We start from the raw sequence: 21,612 nt of genomic DNA, 5'->3' as shown, positions 1-21,612 counted from the left end.
TATTGCTAAAAACACTCCAAAAGCTTAGAAAAAACTTTTCACCAGGGTACGATTAAGAAAACACCAATATAGTCTTTCCTTCTTAATTAAATTCATTACTTGTGACCAAATTACAGTCCCCGTTGGTAAGCTATGATTTTTTTTTTTAACCAGAAATCCTTGCAAGGGTTTCCAAACACGGCAGACCATGAGCATCATTACAGCATTTTAACAAGTTTACCAGGATTGAATTAAAATTTCCAGAATGGGGGATCTGAGATGCTTCCTAAGATTTTGCCAAGTAATTCCACTACTGGCCAAGCTTTGGGAGTCACTATTCTTCAGCAAGTGCTTTAACACTTAAGAAGAGTTGTTTTCTAACACTTGTTTGCACAGTTATGAATGCCTATTGCTGTATTCTGTTGTTTAAGTTAACCTAAATATTAGTAACCTAGTAGTTACTGATCAGGTGAAAATCTCTAGCTATTTTGTACTTAACTATCCCGTTGTTAATCTTAAAAATAAATCACTTTGCACATACTGACCTGAGTTTTTCTCCATCAAATGCCAATTGAGAAAATGTTTGGTACCAAGTAAAAATGCACGGGGACAAGTTCAAGTAATCTTCCCTTTGTTTATGAGCCATGTATTAAACAACAGCTCTAACACCGTTAATAAGTTTCAATTAAAATAAAAATATCTCCTCTTGATAGTGAAACGCTTTTGGTCAGTGGTAACAAACTCACTAATCTCGTCACAGTGAACACAAAAAAGAAAAAGAAAAAAAAAAGACCCGCTAGGATATGAGAAAGGACGAAAACGATAAAAACTGGCAGGTTTTCGACTTGAAGGTTTCCGATTAGTGCCTTTTACTTTCTCCAAAAGCAGAAGCCGCTTCTAAAAGACGAAAACCATTCCTAGGGATGGGCCAAAAATACACGCTGCGGTGTGGAGACGGCCACAGGGCTAGGCGAAGGGCGCCGCCAGGGGCGAAATCGCGCATGAGAGGGCGCCCACCGGAAAGTCCCAGACAACATTCCCTTCTCCTCCCCCTACCAACCCCCGCTCCCACCCCGTGCCCCTTGGCGTGCGGCTGCCTAGGCGACGAGGAACGACGTAGGCTGCGCACGCAGCCTAACGTCACGGCGTTCGTTCCTCCCGGCGGCGAGGCGCCTGACGTCGCAGGGCGGAGCCCGCCCACAGGCCGCCGCTGTTGACCCGCTGTTACTAAGCGCGCGCACAGCCAATCAGCAGTCGGAGCCGGCGCCGGCCGGCCTTTGAACTCGGCACGGCAACTTCCTGCTGTTTGGCGAGTACACAGTGCAATGCAGTATGTCTGTCAGCGCTGCGGCACAAAGGAACAGCCATTTTGTAACTGAGCTGGACCTGCACCAAGATGCCAGGGGCTCAGAGAGCTGCTGCCGGCGCTAACTACCAAGCTGCCCTTTATTTCAGTACCAAAGAACAAAAAAGGGGGAGGGGGCAGATACTTCGGTATTTCAGGTTTCAATTCACTTTTTCAATCTTCTCAAAAAAATCCCGATTCCTAAGAATTATCAGCATCATAAAATGGCTGCCACTTTAAAAACTCCCTGTTCCACTCCACAAGCAACTGCATTATGCCAATTTCTAACTATCCCCCCAGCCTTTTAGAGTAACAACTAAAAGGCTGATTAAAAAGATTTTGCCCGCACCTCAGGTTATCAAAATAAAATCTGGTTCAGAGGCAGAAGTTTTGGAGATAAATTCAATAAACTGTTTCAGTTCTTATGATAAATTGAAAACGCAGCGTCCTAGAACACACACAGCTCTTTGTGTGCAGTTCCATTCACATTTCCTTCTCTTTCCATTTTGTGATTATTACTGAAGTTACCCCAAACCGCAAATTATTTTAGATAAGTGTGTGGTATACATTTCTATATATGTCCATCACGAAAACTTTGTTTCAAATATTTAAAAATTTACAGATATCAAGTATCTTTAAAATCATGTTTTTGAAAGTGAACTTTTTAACCTTCAAAAATCATGATATACAAAGTATAACATTATACTTTAGCATTAACTTCAAAAGAACAACAAACTTACATAATGACTATTAAGTATTGCCATTATTTCCAAAAACAGGAGCATACCAGCCATACCTAAATTTACACTCAATTCTTTCAGGTCCTAAAGTAAATCTCAGACCAAAAAGTTTACTTTACCTGCTAACTCCTCCCTTCCTCTCCTGTGGCTCAGGCTGCAAAAGTTGATTTCTGTAGTATTCCCTAAACGCTAGACTTTATGCCACAGAAACTAGGTCCTTATGGAGAAATTCTGATGGATTAAGGAACCAAGTTCTAGCTACCGTAACAGTCACCTTAATTTTAGCTCACTTAAAAATAACATTAATCTACTACAATAAAACACCCCTAACATTCTATAGCTTTACAATTTTAAAAGGAAGTGATGTCATAATTATGTGCATGCATTAAGGTATGCAATTTAGGGTAACAGTAACTTAACACTCCATCTTCTTTTCAAGGAGTCTCTCAAATATTTTTTGACACTCATCAGGTATATGAATCAAAATATACGTGACAAAGAAACATTCAAAAGTACAGTGCATGCCTCTAGTTAAGCTGCAACCTCATTACCAGGAGACAAATGCATGGCAACTTCCATGTAGTTTTCCAGGTCAGGGTATCATTAAAAGAAAGAATAACAACACCGCTTAATTTTTTTAAATTAGAAAGCAGAGTCTGATCAATGATGTTAAACACAAACCTTGCCTGAGAAAGCCAAAACCCATGTGAGATATGCAAATCATACACTCAAGGGAGTACCAATTTTAGGTATTGAATCTTTAATAATTTGTCAAAGATACCTGGGGATTCCTATTTGTTCAAATCACCATCACTTTTCAGAAAAAGCAGTTTAGAATCAGTAGAGAAGTTTTCTGTCCTAAATCTAACCTAGGTAATTACACGGGCAATTCAATTCCAAAGACAGTAATCCAAACTATGTGACAACTCAATTTGCAAAAGAATTTGGAAAGGTATTTTGAAAAGCAAGGGTCAAAGTATTTTAAGTCTTATAAAACATAAAAATTTAACATTATTAATAAACCATTTTCAAAACTTTCAAATCACTAACCTAATAATAAAGTATATTGTTTATATAAAATTATAAAAGAGCAAAGCTGGGGAGAAAAAAAATCATATAACCAAATTCTTGTTAAATGCATGATTTAAAATTTATAACATGACAATTCATAGAACACACATCAAGAAATGCATTCATATATACTTTAAAAAATTAATATACAGATCATACAAAACATCTTAGAGGCTTTTCATACAACAAAAACATCTTAGAGGCTTTATTACTTAGTCACTAATATGGTGAACTCCAACAAATGTGAAACAAATCATGATTTGAACAAACAGTACATTTGTAAGCTTCAGGAGATAAAGCATTCCAGGCGACTCTGTCGAAATAAATCAATAAATTTAAAGCAGCTACAACTAAAATACAGGATAAAATACTTCATCTACCAACCAGAGAGCATTGTCTGAATATAAGCATACAAATGCAAACCATAAAGTATTTTAAATATAAAATATACAATTACAATCAGTAGCAAACACAAAATACAAGCATATTAATAGTATTCCAAGATTTCTGTGATCACAGGTCTGATCTCATAAATGCAGGAACTGTAATCATCGAGAGTAAAGGTTTTGATAAATCTTATCAAAATTTCCTAAAATGTCAAGTGTATCAAAAGAAATACAGAGTCAAATAAAAATATAAACTGAGAGGCATCAGTCAAAGGGTCCTTTTTGCAATTTCATTTTAAAATGTACATTTTTTCATTCATATAACTTTCTCAAATGTCTATTTACTATAATTTACTACCACAAGGCTCCTCTATGGCCTTCAGTTACAAGTTTGGGTATCCTAGATTCTTCAAAGAAAAAATTTGCCTTGTATGTAAAATGGTGCAATGCAGCAATGGCTAAACCGACAAGGTCATTTTCCTACAGCACGAAAACCTAAAAACTGAAATTTATTGACAAAAAAACTGTAGTTTACAGGAAAGGCCCCCTTGAATAAAGGTACCTTACCTTTTGACTGCTATAAGAGGCCTTAAGTCACAACTTAACTTTCATAAATTGCTACCAAAAAATTAGGGTGTGGCATATTAGCAATCTCAAGGTCACGCTTTAAAAGACGAATCCAAATTAGTAAAATACTTAAAATAAAACAGATAGCTATCCTTGTCTATCAAGGTGAACAATGTAAGCTGAGGTTCCCCCCCCAAAAAAAAGGAAAAAAGGAAGAAAGTTGATAGCTCATACCTCGATGCATTGCTGTGTAGCGAACTGTCCTCCTCTTGGCTTTTGTCCTTATTTCTCATCATCTTTTAATTCTTAAATATTAAGGGGGAGGGGGAATCTGTGTTTGCTTTGAAGTCCTGTGCCCAGGTATTTACTGTCAAAAGTTGAAAGAAAGGTAAGGTCCCAGCTTCTATCGATGGTTTTTATTATCAGGAACAAAGTCCTGACGATGTAACGATATTGTTATAACACAACAGCGGTAAGCACCAAAAAGCAAAATATTTCTATTTTTTCTTTAAAAAAAAACCACATAAAAACAGGCTAAACCGAACAGGGAGAATCATCACTATCAATAAGGAAAGTTTCTCAAAGTAACACACTGGATACAAATAACAATCTCTGTATCTTATTGCGTCATCCAGGAATTTCTCATATTTACAGAAAATAAAGCAAACATAAACATATAAATCTTTTAAATTATCACTAATGATCATGAACTTACCTGATCCATGTAGTAGGTCCAAAGCAAGAGTCCTATCTAGTAGTAGAAAAATATCAGATCCAAATAATTAAAAATAAAAACAAAATCCTCCGTTAAAAAACAAAAAATAAATAAAATTATCCTCAAATATGTTAACTGGTCAAAAAAATACAGCAACAATTAATCCTAAAACGGGTCCGGAAGAAAAAAAACCTCATTAGGAGAGCGCACAAAAATGGAGGTGCGCCATGGCTTCTAAGCTGGAAAAAACAACGACCTGGGCTCTCAGTACGGCTGCTTCTTTCCAACAAGGCACGAAAAGAAAGCTCCCAAAAGCTGCTTTTCTCCCTAAAAAAGGTTCGAATCGACCCCAGTAAGTCACTAGGACAGGCAGGGGGCTGCGGGGGCCCCCTGAGGCTGCCTGAAAGTTAGGGAAAGTTGCGTAAAGTGAGGCGAAGGCAGGGAGCAGAGCGCGCTCTCTCTAAGGCACAGCCGCCATCTAGAGCCTCCTTCCCAGCTCTGAGAGCTCTGCCTTTGATTGACACTCTCTACATTTACCCCACAACTCAGGTGATGTACCATAGACCCACCCCTTCATCTCCACCAAAAAAAAAAAAAAAAAAAAAAAAGATCCTCCATCCCAGGGAGCCTAAGGACCCCTACCCCCACCCCTCCCTGCCCCTCCAGACCACCCCATCAAGGGGAGGGGGGAGGGTTTTCTTAACCCCCTCTGGCTCAAGCACCCTTTTTAAGCCAGAGAGAAATGTAATTTGTTCCTTTTGTCTAAAGATCTGCTAAATATTTCAGTCCTTGAGCTAAAATAACTTCCTCTCTGGACAGGAAGTGGTGTTTTATCAAGCCATTTTGAAAGAGGGATAATTCTTAGAGTATATAAAGCTCAGCTTAAGTATTAATCTTTTTAAAAACTACCCCCCACCATGGGTAAAATGGTTTCTAAATAAAAGCAAAACCTCAACTTAATAAATTAAATTCAAGTCTTGCCTTCTTTAGGAAGCCTAAAAATTAAGGACTAAGTTTAAGGGGGAATTTTCCATCCCAACTGGAAGAAAGGGGTACAACTCAAGAGCGCCTCCCTAGTGTTCAGCTGCATTAGGGCAAAAATTAATGCAACTAGTTTTTATTCAAGAACCTCAAATTTTCTTCGTACTTTCACAAAATTCTTTAACCCATTATATAACCTTGCCAAAACCTTACCCAAAAAATTCTCATACCACACTGATTTGGGCAAAACAATGTTCTTAAATTCAAGAGCATGGAACTATCATGAAAAAACAAACCCAAGAAACTCCACCTCCAAAACCAACACAACACATATATCTCAACCATTCCCTTGTATTTCAAATCAAATTCTAAGTATATACCCATTTCAACAATGGTAAACTAATAACAATCTGTCATATCTGATGGAAAGTTATCAAAGTAATGTCACAGGGGAAATTCTAAATATCAAAACCGTGAGATCTAAGGAAACAAATTTACTGATGCCAAAACCAAATTATTCAACACTTTTCAACAAGCACCCCAAGAAAACATTCACACATCCAAAACAAATCAAATCAACTTTCCTTACTCAACATTATTATCTGCCAGAACAATGTCCTTCCCTCACTGAGAAATCCATTTTAGATCTGCACCCAACAAAAGCAACAATGTCACACCTAGGTAAATGTATAATCCATAATCAAAACCCAGCTTCAATTCCATACTTTCTACAAGATAATTCTCCACCAAAATCAAAATCCAAAATCTCACTTTTGATTTATACAAACCAACCAACTCAAATCAGCCAATGAGAATACTGCATATATATTGATCATCGACGTGTATACCTTGGTATTTGACATTAATCACAAACGTGGTATGATTAACACTTTCTCACCAAAAGAAAATTAAAGCTACACTATTACTTGTTCTCTGTATAACAGGAAAATATAATCAACAATTCATCTGGTTTATCAAAATAAAGCCTACTACACCCCATAATAGTAACTGAAACTGATTTTAGTTATCAATGAATGAAACCAGTATTCATCTAGGATTCAAACATAAGTTATCTATGACATAGTGTGGTTCATTTATTCTAAATTCCTAAATGTACAGAATAATAAAAATACAGTAATCAATCCTATTTTATAAAATCTATTGCAGACATTACTGCCACCAAAATTTCAAGTCCTTTTGTGACTTGAGTCCTAAGGACCTCCCTACCTTCCCTTATAAATCCAACACCTCTTCACCTAATATTAACTATTAAGACAGTAGGAGGATTCAGTTTAAGTGTTCAGATATTCTGCAAGATGTTTTATTTATAATATTTAATAAGCATAGGTTAAAGGGACCTTTTCCATCAAAACAAAATAAGTCAGAATAATACTGTATCACTCATGCTGAATTTTGAGGCAAAAGGCATTTTGTTTTAAAAGTTCATTAAAATCTCACAGCAAATTAAACATTCTATTATTACCCACTGGTTAACCTATTTTGTAAGATGTTTCAAGAAAGCATAAAATAGCATTTTAACTGGACAACCATCTTTTAAAGCACAAATAAATTTCCACACTTTGTAAAAAGACAAATATTAACCAAGTAAAACATTTTCCAGTACACCATTTCCATTTTACCAGCTTTATTCAGTACACTTTACTGCTGGGCAACTGTAAAGGTCAAAGTGTTATTTAAGGCGACACCGAGTATTTAATGAAGCTTCAGCTTAAAAAAAAAAAGCCCAAACTGAGAAATTTTAAAGTGTTAGAAATTTTATTAAAGTTAACATTCCACAAGATCATACTCATACAAATCAAACTGCAAAAAATTCCAGGCATACAAACTATCATCTGTTAATGTGCCATCTTTCTTCTCCAAATGTCAAAAATGTTCTTAATGATACAAAGTCTCTAGAAAGTCAAATTCACTGTCCATTTGTGCTGGGTAAGAAACCTATATCTTCATTCATTTCATGAAATCCATGTTAAAAGAACCCTGTCTTGGTTGTATATTATCACAGCACTCTTGTATTAATCCATTTTTCTCAATTCCCCATAGTGGACTGCCATCTTGATTTCTCAGTGGTAGGGTCCATTTGAGACACTTCAAGCTGACTGGGTGCTTGATGAAAACATTAAAAGAAAAAAAATGCTGTTGGAATATCAATAATCTTATTCCTTCAGAGAACATCCACCCACCTTGAAGATACTCTTACCATACACAAAGCTTTAATAATTTTATAACAGCTTTAAACTATAAAACTGTATTAAAGTTGTATGTGCGACACATACAACTTCTCAATAAGAGAATCATGGCAAAACTGCACCACCAGTAACGAAGTTCTTTTACTGTCACAGATACACAGTAACCATAAAAATGTGGCAGTGAAGAGTCAAATTTTTAATAGTTAAATGTAATGTTATACTGTCTACATGAGAAGTGAAAACAAAAATTCAAATTCAAAAATTCTGGAAAGCTAAATTACAGCAACACTATGGATTCTAAATCTCAATGCAGAAAACTTTCCAAGCTTCTTCAAATAAAACTAAATATGGAAAAGAATCTTAAAGGATTAAAAAAAACCCGAAGCAGTGGATCACAGCAGTTTTCCAGTCCAACAGATCTTAATTAATTTTGCATAGATAACACAAATGGCCAATATAGATGTCACCATCTTTAGCTACATATATAATGCAGGAAATAGGTAGCCACTAGAAAACAAAATGATCAGAAATGCAAAATATCTCCCTGCCTTATTTGATATTTGCCATAAAATGCTATCAGATTTCAAATTCAATACAAATAAAATATTCTCATTGCAAAAACATCAAACGTTCCTCATTTTTTTTAAAAAAAATTCATTGCTTAAATAATTTTGAAGTAAGGAGATTAAGGGAAGCCAGGATATTTTACCATTAAATAAATGGTCCTGATTCATCATGATAAAACATAATTAGAAAAATAAGTTTTAACCCTGGTCTTCTTTATAAATTTTGCAGCTCTCCAACTAAATTTATAGCAATAAAGTCCGAGTGACTGACTAGGAGATTATTAAATATAAGGGCATTTTTTGCTCATTAGATAATACCTTGATTCCGAAACTACAATGAGGATTTGTCTATTATATACAATGCAAAAATCCACTTAATAAACCATTTGATTAACCAAGAGACACCACCACTCATTAAAAAAAATACTGAAAATGAGCATCACAACATCAGTTATAAACATCAAACGAAAGCTATTTCTCCCAAAACATTTTTTGCCGATTTCTCTCCAGCCTAAAAGGAGAACTAAAAATAACTCATTTATTCCCCATATCAGTAAAATATCTTCCACTTGTTCATTCCTTACAATTAAGGGACATATTTCTATATTAAAATATAAAAATAAAAATACCATCATTTCTCTTGCAGAATTAATTATAAACCAATTTCTCCCCAATCTCTACTGTTACAATGCAGGATCAAGTTGTCAATGAAGTTGGGAATGTAAATACTACTATGATGAACGGTGATATTAATGCATTCATAATCAAGCTACAGTCATTTCAACGGCTATAGGTGCAATTTATTCAATCTAGTACATTAAGTGATAAACTCCGTGCTTTATATTCTTCTGCCACAAGGTAAGAGGTAAAAACCTCATCGCAGACACTATAAGAAATTTTTTAAAACCACATTTTTAAAAAAAATTTCAAAAGAAAGCCCAATGGTATTAAAACCATATCAAAACTAATTAATAAAATGCACCAGCTTGTGTGGCAAAAATAGAGATTTAAAAATACTAGCATATTGGTCGTGCTATCACATATACTGTCATATAGTTAACATAGTAAAAAAAAAAAAAGGCAGGGGGAGGAGAAGAAAAAGAATGCTACAAGAAAGCCATGATCAATCTGCACTCCTATAAAGCCAATGAAAATCCAGAAGTGAGAATTCTGTTAATAAGCAAAAGTGCTCAGTCAAATATCAAAGCACCTAAACAACATTAAAGGATTTAGGAATAAATCCATTTATTTTCATGGAATTCCAATTTCTTGCAAAAATTAAACTTGCAAATAAGCAAAGTTAAAAAGTGAAAAAGAAAGCAGGCATGAGTTCTTTGAGCCTGGAAATTTTCTGGGTAACAAAATCCAGTTCTTCATCTGTAAAATAGAAGTAACAGTAGTACCTACCTTACGTGGCAGTAGTAGTGAGGATTAAATGAGTTAGTACATTTATAGCTTTTACATTACCTGGCATATAGAAAGACCTCAATAAACAGACCTCCAATATACCACAGTAACCAAAGTACCTGAGGACCTACAAACTAACTTTAATGAATCAAAATAATTTATATTCCAATGGCCATGATATCTCTGAAAACTCTATAGGATCATGGGGTCAACTTGTAAAAGACAAAACAGTTTCTGCTTTAAAGAGAATTTGATTTTGCATTAAAATAAGATCAGTACAGAAAATTGAGTAGGGTTTAGTATCTAAGCCCTACTACTCCACATCTTTCCAGATTTTTGAATTACTGGAAACACTGCAGAGATGATGGTTTGATCTAGAATTCCATCATCAAACATACAAGCTTCAAGCTAATACTATGAAAAGTTAGGAGAATTTTTCCACTATGATGTTCACTATTTTATACCTCCTTTTTTTAAGAACAAATTGGTTGTTCTAAGATAATTTCCAGGAAGAAAAGACTTCTATGGTAAGAAGGTAATAAGTACCTGCTACTGCTTAAAATCCCCAAATACTATACATCCAGAAATTAAAAACATACAATTGAGCAAGGAGATCTTAAATTCTAATTCAGTAAATTTGTTCAAAAAAACACTGGGATATTGTAAAATAAGTTGTTATTTGAAATGCAAGCAAGTGATTCATTACTGGATGTGTTTAAGAGGGGTTCAATTTCCTTACCTCTACTTCCCAGCAAACCCCCATTTTAACAGCAACAAAAAATGTTTGGGACAGGGAAAGAGTGCAAGGAAAAAGATTAATGATTCTTAATTTTTTAAACAAGTGGCTCTAATAAATACAATTTGTTACTGTAAAACCAGTGGGACAAATGGGTACAAAATTACAATAAGAAGCAGAAATTGATGCTTACATGATGACCAATCTCATCATGTAATTAAGCTTCTTGGTACTTATGACATAAGTTCAATCTTTTTCGTATTGTCTTTAAATCTGAAAACATTTAATAGTGAATTCACATATATATTTTTTTTTTTTTTTTTTTTTTTGTGGTACGCGGGCCTCTCACTGCCGTGGCCTCTCCCATTGCGGAGCACAGGCTCCGGACGCGCAGGCTCAGCGGCCATGGCTCACGGGCCCAGCCGCTCCGCGGCACGTGGGATCCTCCTGGACCGGGGCACGAACCCGTGTCCCCTGCATCGGCAGGCGGACTCTCAACCACTGCGCCACCAGGGAAGCCCACATATTTTGTCTTATTACCAAAAAAGCTTGACTCCTCAACAGGATTAAAACTTATTAACAAGTCTGGGTCCTAAATAAAGTAGGCATAAAAAACTAACTACAAAAAACCCAGCCAGCTGTTGTTCACAACATTGTTAAACTATGTTGTTCAACTTTGCTGACTAAGAAAGAGTCATCTTACTTAAGGTTTTTACAATCAAATCCAATCTTCCCCATTATCCCATTTAGTTTAAAACCTGACTACATGTCCATGAAAGATTGAAAGTTGTGGTCTCTTGTAACTTTAAAGATTTTACTGAGTCAAGTTTTGGCATTCAAGCATACCTAAAAATTAGTATTTAAAGCATTATAAATAATGAATTTCACTTTTTACTAGATTAGACCCAAAACACTAGTTAATAATGTTTAATAGCAAGTATATACAATAAATGAACTAGTATTTATTGAGCATCCACTATGTGCCAGGCAATCGTTTTAAAATATAAGGCATGAAGTCAATAAATTACACTACATTAGTAAAGTTTTCATCTCTGCTCTCACCATCCCCCATCGAAAAAAAAAAAAAAACTTCACTATTTTACAGGCCCTGGTAGCCATTTATACAATAGAAGTTCAAGCAGTAATTAGAAGCAAAGATTATCACCTAGAATCTAGATTCCCGAATGTGATTCAAAAAATTACTTTTATGAAACAACTACTAAATAATTATCATACCTAAAAAGTTTTGTCAATAATAAATCCTTTTGAGAATTCATCCAAATTCATTTCTACATCTTACCACTAACTCTTTTCCCACTATTTTTCAGATGGGGAATTAGAAATTCCACGGCAGTAGTAGTAACCAAACCTTCTAATATCAAGGCAAAACCCCAGTGTGAAAAAACACTTTTTGTTGGGCTTTCAAGTTTAAGGAAAGCTCATAATTACTTCATTTATTTGAATTACTAACAATGAAATCCATTAAAAAGTACGCTCTATTACCAAGAGAACCTAAGGGCTTCTGAGTTTTACACATGTGAAGTTGACAAAAAGGAAGGATCCAGGGAAAGAGTAGGCAAGGTTGCCTAACAGGAAAAAATACTAAGTATTTCATAGGGTTTGTGGCCATTAGCTACAGCTACTCTCAACTCTGTAGCTGTAGTTGGAAAGCAAACACAGATAATATGTAAATGAAAGCGCACAGCTGTTGTGTTCCAATAAAATTTTACTTATAAAAATAGGGGGGAGTTTACCAACACCCAGATCTAGGATGCAGGGTTTTGTGGGTTTTTTGGCCACACAGCGCATGCGCGATCTTAGTTTTCCCCTACCAGGGATCGAACCCACGCTCCCTGCAGTGGAAGCATGGAGTCTTGACCGCTGGACCACCAGGAAAGTCCTAGGGTGCAGTATTAAAAGCATGTTCAAATGTGGTTTTTTTTCCATTTTAACTTTGCCTGACCTTAAGTAAAAAAAAGTAGAAAATAATAAAAGGTTGGAGTAAATTAACGCACAAGATTTTAATAATAAACTTCACATACATCTAACCATGCTGATTTATTTTTGTACTGCTTTGAGCCTCACTAAATCCCTCTATATTTTTACAGACTCTGACTCAGTTACTCAAAATTTCCAAAGTCATACTTAAAATTAAAAAACAAATTAAACATGTAAATTGAGAAAAACTTACTAAATTCTTCCACCAACATCTATTTCGTTGTACTGGCCCCTTAGATAATTCAGCCTCAGGATTCACATTTCTGTAGAAATCAAAAAGAATATAATTGTATGTACAGAAAAAGACAAAAACAGATTTATTTGGAAACTTCAACATCTTATCAGTATCACTAGCCAGAAGACCGAGACATACATGTATTTATAAATACAATCCAAGCAGAAAATCAAAAGTTCTGATCCAGAGGATCTTAAGTTTGGCTGTTCATTCACAGGGCTCACCTGTAGAATAAAGTTACTATAAAAACACGTTACGTCTCAGGCCCCAAGAACTTCCTAGGTAAAAATCTGGGCTCCCTAACAAGTAGTCATGGTTGCAAAATAGCTGTTTAACAGAGCCAACATCACTCCTTCCTTAACAGTACAGAATTATTTTATCTTCTGGTCCTTCAACTAATCTGCTTTCCAGACTTCTAAAGGAAAGCTTCCATCACCAACCTGGCAAGGCCATGTTTCTCACTCTTCAATATTACTACATTATTTCATAATATCATGTACTTTAATCAACTCTCTTCTAGGATAGAAACCTTAAGCATAATTTCAAATTTTCTCTACTAATTATATTGACCTACACAACACTAACCCTTTCTAAAATATGTGCATGATAAAAACTACTTTTTATCTGGTTACTGATAACCATTACTTTTCACTGGTTAGACTGAAATACCTCATAAACATGGAAGATGTTTCCTGTATCTCAAATAAATTGAGAATACAGGCATATACTTTTTTCCAGTCACTCCTGTGCCAAAGTATGATTATAATAATCACAATAATAGGTAGAACTACCCAAAAAGCTTTGTTCAAAAGTTCAATATTAAAGTGTACCAATTTAAGGATTTTTAAAAAGCAAAAGAAGTTTAGGATCTAAGCTAAAACTAAATGCTTTTTCCATGACCAAGGTTTCCAATTTTTCAAATTATAAAGCAAGTTCCTGATTATCTTACCAAATCTAAATCCCTTTAATTGTTTTGACTAGTCATAACCAAGAAATAGTTAAGATCTGCTTCAAGATTTCTTTTAAGAGCAAGGTGCTAAAATATCCTCCCAACAAGTTGATACAACAAAGCAATTTCCAAGAAACAGATTATTAAGCTTCCAAATTTAATCTGATCTTATAAAGACAGTTACACTGAACAATGACAAAACCTAAATCAATCAAGTAAAATTGATTTAACCCCTAAGAGAAGGGCAGAAATGACTTAAGGAATACCCACGAAAGAAATGTCTGAGGGAAACCCATCACACATTAGTCTGACAACATACTTATAAAAAGGCTACCTACCAGTACAAGTATGTGGCTCGGGGTGCTCACTGCATCGAAACCAGAGGAGGACTTGGATCACACTTTGCACCACCACAAAAATTACTGACACCAATGTAATCTACCACTCAATCTCCTTCCCCAAAATTGACAAAGTAGTACTCTGCCTTCCTTTAAAGGGGGGGTAAGCCAATTTCACCTTAAGCAGATTACGAAAGTTGATAGTTTTGCTCATACTCCTATCTATCTTTAATATTTTGCAGTATCGAGGATCCTCATTTAGTATGAAATTATAGGTATAATATAAATAACAACTCTGGTTGCTGGTCATTTTATAATAAAAGGCAAAGACGGCTTTAGTCAAGTCTTAATATTATCATTACTAGCTCATTTGTGCTTTTCTTAAGATTTGGTTTTGTCACCTTTTAAAGTCCTTAAAACAATTTTTACATTTTAATTAAGAATAAAACCCGAGGGCACTGTGAAATATAAGAAACCATCCACAAAAATAAGGTACTAGTGATAAAATCATTAAGTCATAAGAAAACTGTCACAACTCATAAACCACTGAAGTTAAGCAAAAATAATTTAGCTTGATAACCTAAATTAAAATGATTTTGACTACTATGTAATACACACATTAGGATATAACCGCCTGTTTGGGAAATATTCAATTTCAAATAAGTGGTATAGTTTCAAAAAACAAAGATTGTTCTCTAAAACACTGGATTATCTAGCTTTACACAATATATAAATCAAATCGTTGTAGGAAACATGTTACTTGAAAGTTATGTAAACAATCAAAGCACATAGTTTTTACTTATAAAGTTCAGAATATCCCTGAATTTAAGTTGTAAATGTTAATTATATTCAGAAATAAGTCAATTTGAAAATTAAAAGTTTGTACTGACCCACTCAATCTGGAAGGAAAAGGTAGTGGGTAAGATGAGGATATTTATCTTTGAAATATAGATTTCTTAAGGGAAATTATATAGCTTATGTCAAGCACGTAAGCTATAAATCATCATTTATAATCACAATGGTCAGGTGCAAATGTTACGTTAAATACACTTAATCTTTAAATTATTTAATAAAATAATTATTAGGAAAAAATTCGAAACAATGCTTTCATTGCAGCATTCTAAATCTTTATTTTTTAAAGACAATTTCACACCTTAACTGCTTAAGATCAACTTTCCATTATGCCTGCATTTATACTATTTATTAATATTTTAGAACACCTAAAATTAGGAAAGTCAGGTACACTATCGCCCAGGTTTCATCTTATTCAAATTAACTTTAACAAAGAAATAACATCCATGATTTGCAATGCAAAAATTACAAAAACTACTTTCCAGTTTAAGAGAACTAGACACTCTATTTTTACCACACAATTCAGGAGCAAAAATGTATCTTAAGAGATTGGAAACTCCAAATACTTTATACAAATTAGGAGACTAAGGTCCACAGTGAATAAAACGTCCAGATTACAGGGCTAATTTACATTAGAAGCTGGGTCTCCTGACTGCTGAATCACAGTTATATTTTCCACTCTATCACACACCTCTCATTAATGCAAAAGATGGAGATGTCCTCAAATTAACATTTCTCCCCTTATGCCTCTCAACAAAGAAAATCAGAGGAGAAAAGGTAAAATAATTGGTTGTCCGCAGTCCAAATTTTTAAATAATCAAGAAACTGTGAACAGTAAACGAAACTTGAAAGAAAATTTTTATTCAAAATTACCTATTCCACATAATCCAACCTCTATTATGTCGTAGTTCATGAAAACCTTTTGTTAACTATGGGGCATGGCTTCTTTCATTTCTGTGGAACTCCAGGGAATTTTTTAAACAGTTATTACCAATAATAACAAACGCAATGCAAGCCAATCAATCACCAACTTCATCAGGTGACTTTTATGATTCAAGAATTCAAAATGCTAAAATAAAAACAAATATTTAAATATTTATCACTTCAGTTCTTAAGCAGAAAATAGTAGTAAACTGAACAATGTATTTATGAAATACAGTAATTAAAAACAACAGTATCTTCAGTTATATTTGCCCCCATGTGTCCATTATTTCTGTCCACCAAAAATATTGCCAATTTTACAGGCTTGGCTCAGCAGATTTCAAAACACTGACTCTAAATATTATCATGAAGGTCGAAGTACATGTAGGTCTTTTTAAAATGTGACTTATTATAATCCTTTATCTTGTTGGTGATAAAGGGAAAACTATACTCCATTACATTAACTTAGGAGTTACTACAAGACTTAAGTTATTTTTATAATTATTAATACTTGACTAAAAAAGATAAAAATTTTCATTTAACATTTCTAATCTTCTTTAACCATTCATTTTTTATTCTATGGGTTCAAATTACGCCTTTGGTAGGCCATTATAAATTACTGCCAATTTATACTTAAACTTAGGTTAAACTTCACATACATTTGTGGCTTAAGAGGCCCAATTCTCAATTTTTATAAGTGTCCAACCACATCTGAATGCCAACCTAATATCCTATCATTTACAAAGCGGAAACCCTAACCTTGGCATTTATGATAAACGACCTTGGGATGAAAGACGTCTTAACTTTTTAATATATGTTACATCTTTAAAACATTATTGTTAAAGGTCTAACATTTGGTTTTCTTTTGTACACTATAATAAACACAAATCTTATCAAACTGCAAAACGGCTGAAAAGCAAAAATTAAGCTAAAGCAAAAGCAATAAAAATATTACCTTTATCACCTATTTGAATCAACAGAATAAGCCAACACCAACGATGAATTTTCCACAAAAATTACAAGGACAAAGGTAAACCTGCCCTTACATTAATTAATTGGTTATTTGGCTATTCTTAAAACTTCCCAAGGTATCTCATTATATATTTCCTCTGATAAATCCCTTCCTAATATATACTACTTGACGGTAACTTCCCCTTTTCAGTGTTAACTTAAGAGTAAGAAGTAATTCTTGAAAATTCTGTACAGATTTTTTTCATTCATGTACCTAATTTTAAGATGTCAAAATACCATACACATGTTGAAATTATTTCTTCCTTTTATGCTTTAAAAAGACTAAGCTATAGATTAGAGATCTCTTTAGTCACTTTCTAGTTTCCTGTAAGATAACTTACTTTTGCACCTGTTTGGAAAAAAGACTCATAAAAACAGGTAAAATGAGTATTTTAAACCCATTACATAATAACTAGAATATGAAAGGGTCTATTAAGTTTTTGAAATATAGTTCTTTTAAGATAAATCATAAGATCTGCAAATACAAAATTTTAGGCCATTTCTAAAACATAATCTGCATCACCAAAAAAATGGCTAAAGAATGTACATTTCAGATTGTAAAGATACGTAATTCTGATGACTCAACTACTGATTTAACCATAATTCTAAAGCACCATTTAATTGAAAAATACTGAATGTCTCACTGCTGATGTAAATTACATGTATCAACTATTTTAACATTAACACAAAACTGCTTTGATGTAAGGAAAAGAATTTGATGGGCTTTTTCTGATCCCTTTTTCGAGATAAGGTCTACAGTTTATGTCGCACTGACAAACTTTAGTGATATTCTCCTGTTGGTAGCTATTAGATTTCAGATGTTGGATAAAAACATTTACTTACTTGCTATATAAAATACAGACTATCGCAAAGATTTCATTTATCCTCAAGGATAAAATTCCACGGTCTCAGTCTTCAAGATGGCATACCTTTTTGGGGAAAAAAAACAATATTCTAAACAATTTATTGATGGAACCACCAATAGCCAAATACTAATATGTGTTTTAAAACTTTTTATTACAAAGAAGAAAAAATAAAATCTATGCTCACAAAACCCGATTTTTAAAGCATTCTTTCCTAAAATCCATTAGTATGAATAGTAACTAGCTTAAATTTCCCCAAAAATTTATTTCTTTAAATATTTAAAAGATTTAAATTGTTCGCACAGTATATTAGATAGCAAAAAAGAAAAAGCATATCTTTGGTTTATGGTTTTCCTCAAAGTATAATCAGTCTTTTCTTGTTCCCAAAACTAAACAAAGGCTTAAAGGACCTTCAGTATTTTAAACTATTCAAAAGGCACATTAAGTTACAATGGCTATGCAGATACACTTTTCACACAATGAAAAGGTTTAAAGATCTTGCAAAATTATTTCACATATTTACTCATACTCATAACCACTATTCACTAAAAATATATATTATCAAAGAAAATAAAAACCTAGTAAGTTTACTTTTATGTCAAAGTAATAAAAATTTACTCTTACCTCAAATAAAAGAGCTGTATTTGTTCAGAACCATCATCAACCAAATATAATTTTAATCTTGTAAGTTACCTTTAAAAAAAAAGGAAGATGATTATCAATGTTTTGATTTTTAAACACTTCTTGGCCAAAGTTTCAGTGTGATGAAACAATGAGAAAATATTCCAGAGACAACGATCATTGGACAAATTCAAGAAATGGCTCGACACGCTACCTGTACATTTTAAGGTTGCAGTTATTTATCTTAATACCTATCAGTCTTTATTTTCCTCATCTTTTGGTTGTATGGGCAAACACTAGAGATTAAGGCATTGAGATTAACAACAAAAAATTCACATTTTTGGACAGATTTAAGATTATGACCTTGTTTTCATTTTTATTCTTCTTTTGATGGCAAGCAATACACGAAAACAAAGGAAAAGTTTACCATTTTTAAAGACTGAAATCAACTTAAAATTTTCTTTACCGTCTAGAAATACCTTTTACAATTATGAGCAATTAAAAATTAACTCCTCCAGGAGAAATTAGTGAAGTTAAAATGGCCACTGGTTACTTTAAATTTTTAAACCACAAGTTATTTGATCTCACCAAGTGGGATATTAGCTTTGTCTTTAAAGCAAATCTAAAACATGTAGTATCTATGACCTTTATTCAATTTCAAACTGGGGTCTAGAACATTTTCAGTCTCTCCCTTCCCCCATTTCTCATGTAAAAAGATGTTATGAGGTTAAACTGCTAGCAATTATTCTGCCTTTCGCTATTCAAAAAAACTAGATTCAGAATATTAATTTCAAACGACTTGCAGTGTTCAAAAATTTCAGAAATGTTGATTTGAAAAACCAAAATTGTTACTTAAACAACAGAGTCTCTAAAATCAAGATATACGCAACTGATGTAACGTGTAGCACTATATGAATGCTATTAGGAAAATAAAACAATGTCACTGACAAAAATACCCTCAAAAACACAGTCCATTACACCAGTATCTTTGATTTTATAAGCACTACGTAAATCTGCCCAACTCTATTTTTACGTAAATCTGCACCTCTACAACACCAGAGCTACCGCAGGATGAAGACAAATATATTCTAAAATACACAAAGGTTTGTGCATTTGTGATTTGTTCTTCAAATCACTAAACTCAAATTCCCTCTCAGACAATTTTTTTAAATTCCTAGACTATACAGAGGACTCTGCAAGTTTTTTAAAAACCAAAATACACTATTAAAATACTGTTTCGTTTTGAGCATATCTGGATTTTTATGCATGCAACAAATGCAACAAATATGGCTCCTCTTCATCGCCCATTACCGAGCAGTCCTACTTTAATATTTACACTACAAGAAAGTAACTTCACAAAGAGATTTGGTGTCAGAATATTCCTTTGTAAAAGTTCTGTCGACCATGGCTTGTGATAATACACATTATTTTTTAAAATCATCAAATGATGAACTTAAACTTTTAAAAGTCTAGGAACTAACCCAAGTACGGTCTAACATTCAGGTGTGGTAAGTTACAGATAACGGCTCCTTATGACCTTTTTAAAAGTAACCAACAGTAGATCTAATCATTGTTCAAACATCAGAATGTCAAATAATCTTGGCGTAATTACTCAGTAAAATAAACTACCTTAATCAAACGTCATCGTCTAGCACCGTAATTAAAATCTATTTCCATTAAACAGCCTTGACGACATAGTAAACTTGTCTTCGTAATTTTTGAAATACCAGAAGCACTCCTCCAACTTGCATTTTTAAAAGACAACCTTAACGTCAATAAAGGTTTGAACAAGCAGCAAGTACCTTCTCATCTGCAACACTGCAGCCGTTCTCAAAATCGGCTTTGAAAGAGTTAAAAGCCAACACCCAAAAGAAAAAAAAAAAACAAGTTTTATTTTTGTTGAAACGTAGTCAGGGTTCCATTGTTCTTTTAAATTCGAAAACGAAGATGAGTTCCCACCTCACCGGAAAGGGGTTAAAAAGCTCCCCCGTCGGAGAACCTGAAAAGGATTTTTTTTTTTACCCTAAATATCAAAATAACTCACCAGGACAGAAAGGGGCTCTCCTCGCGCAGTCCCCTTCAGGCTCCCGCCCGCGGTCACCGCCGCCGCCCCTTTCCCGGTGGGGCCGGTCTCGGCAACGAGGCCACCCCCCGCCCGGTCTTCAGCGGGGCACCCGCGCCCCCAGCCCCGGGCCCCGCGGCGCTTCCCGCCCGGAGAGCCAGAGTGCGGCGCCTATGGGGCCGCTAGGGGAGAGCCGGCCGGCGAGGCCCGGCCCGCCGCCCCCTCCTGTTCGCACGCTCAAGGACATTTTGCTTTTCCTCCCAAGGACAAAGGACAATAAAAGGAGCCGGGGAGCCACTCACCAGGTCCGAGCTCCGCGGTCAGCACCTCCTGGTCGCCCGCACCCGAGTCCCGAGCCGGGCCGCCCGCCCGAGCCTCCCGCCCGTACCGGGTCGAGCCGCCCGGGCCCCGGGGAGCCTCCGCGGCCGCTGCCGCAGCGGCGCTTTCCGCGTCGCGGGCCCGGCCGTCCCGGGCGCCTCTGCCGCGGGCTCCGACCCCGGCGCGCGGCCCGCCTCGCCCCAGCCGCGGCCGCTTCGCTCCCGCGGGCCTGCGGGCCGCCCGGGCGCAAGTCCCCGCCAGCCGGCGGGCCCCGCGGCCGCGGCGGAACGCCTGACAGCTCGGGGTGCTGCTGCCTCTCCGGCCATCTTGTGCCGTGTGTGTGTGGTGTCTCTCTCCCGTCTCCTCTCTCGGCTTTACTCCCTCCTCCTCCTCCCCCCCCGGTCCTCCCCCCCCGCCCCACACACCACACAACATGGCCTCTTTGCTGCGGCGGCGGCTGCTGCGACGGCAGCAGCCTCCGCCGAGTTCCTGCCCGCTCCCCTCCCCCACCCTCCCCGCCTCCCGCCCGCAGCCCCAGGTCGCAGTACGCATGCGCACTACCGCCCGCCCGCCGCGGCCATTGGTTCTGCGAGCTTCCTTCCACCCTTTCCCGGGAGCGGCCCCACGCACGCTCGCAGGCGTCTTCCTCCCGCCTAACAACAACCGCTTCAATACTATTGGCTAATTCTGACCCCACCCCTTCAGCTACGTCCCCGCGGATAGGTTGATCTTAATGCCATTCAC

General features: G+C 35.8%; 1 protein-coding gene and 1 long non-coding RNA gene across 11 annotated transcripts in view; both read right to left on the bottom strand.

Moving 5' to 3' along the window:
* The window catches only part of CHD2 (chromodomain helicase DNA binding protein 2), a 123,422-nt gene extending 118,096 nt beyond the window's left edge, over positions 1 to 5,326 (bottom strand). For 6 of the 8 annotated variants that reach the window (XM_060096880.1, XM_060096881.1, XM_060096883.1 and 3 more), the window contains exons 1-2: positions 4,804 to 5,326; positions 4,323 to 4,455 (exon numbers count right to left, since the gene is read on the bottom strand). In XM_060096880.1, the coding sequence (XP_059952863.1) occupies positions 4,323 to 4,384 (62 nt within the window). In that variant the 5' untranslated portion in view covers positions 4,385 to 4,455; positions 4,804 to 5,326. Of the gene's footprint in view, positions 1 to 524; positions 626 to 4,322; positions 4,456 to 4,803 lie in introns of those variants that run through there. The other 2 variants (XM_060096882.1, XM_060096888.1) reach the window with 1 other exon arrangement.
* A 2,211-nt stretch (positions 5,327 to 7,537) lies between these two features.
* Positions 7,538 to 20,997, bottom strand: LOC132488561 (uncharacterized). 3 transcript variants are annotated; one of them, XR_009531775.1, is made up of 6 exons: positions 20,853 to 20,997; positions 20,291 to 20,487; positions 18,492 to 18,560; positions 17,848 to 17,933; positions 12,892 to 12,961; positions 7,538 to 7,908 (listed from the first exon to the last, which is right to left on the bottom strand). It is a non-coding gene; the product is annotated as an uncharacterized LOC132488561 (long non-coding RNA). The 3 variants fall into 3 exon arrangements; XR_009531776.1 differs by lacking the exon at positions 20,291 to 20,487; XR_009531777.1 differs by lacking the exons at positions 20,291 to 20,487; positions 20,853 to 20,997 and adding an exon at positions 20,533 to 20,825.
* Between the last annotated feature and the right edge of the window lie 615 nt (positions 20,998 to 21,612).

Source organism: Mesoplodon densirostris, chromosome 4, assembly GCF_025265405.1.
Source record: "Mesoplodon densirostris isolate mMesDen1 chromosome 4, mMesDen1 primary haplotype, whole genome shotgun sequence".
Classification (NCBI taxonomy): Eukaryota; Metazoa; Chordata; class Mammalia; order Artiodactyla; family Ziphiidae; genus Mesoplodon; species Mesoplodon densirostris.
The sequence above is the reverse complement of the archived record's forward strand: the minus strand, read 5'-3'. Positions and strand labels throughout refer to the sequence as shown.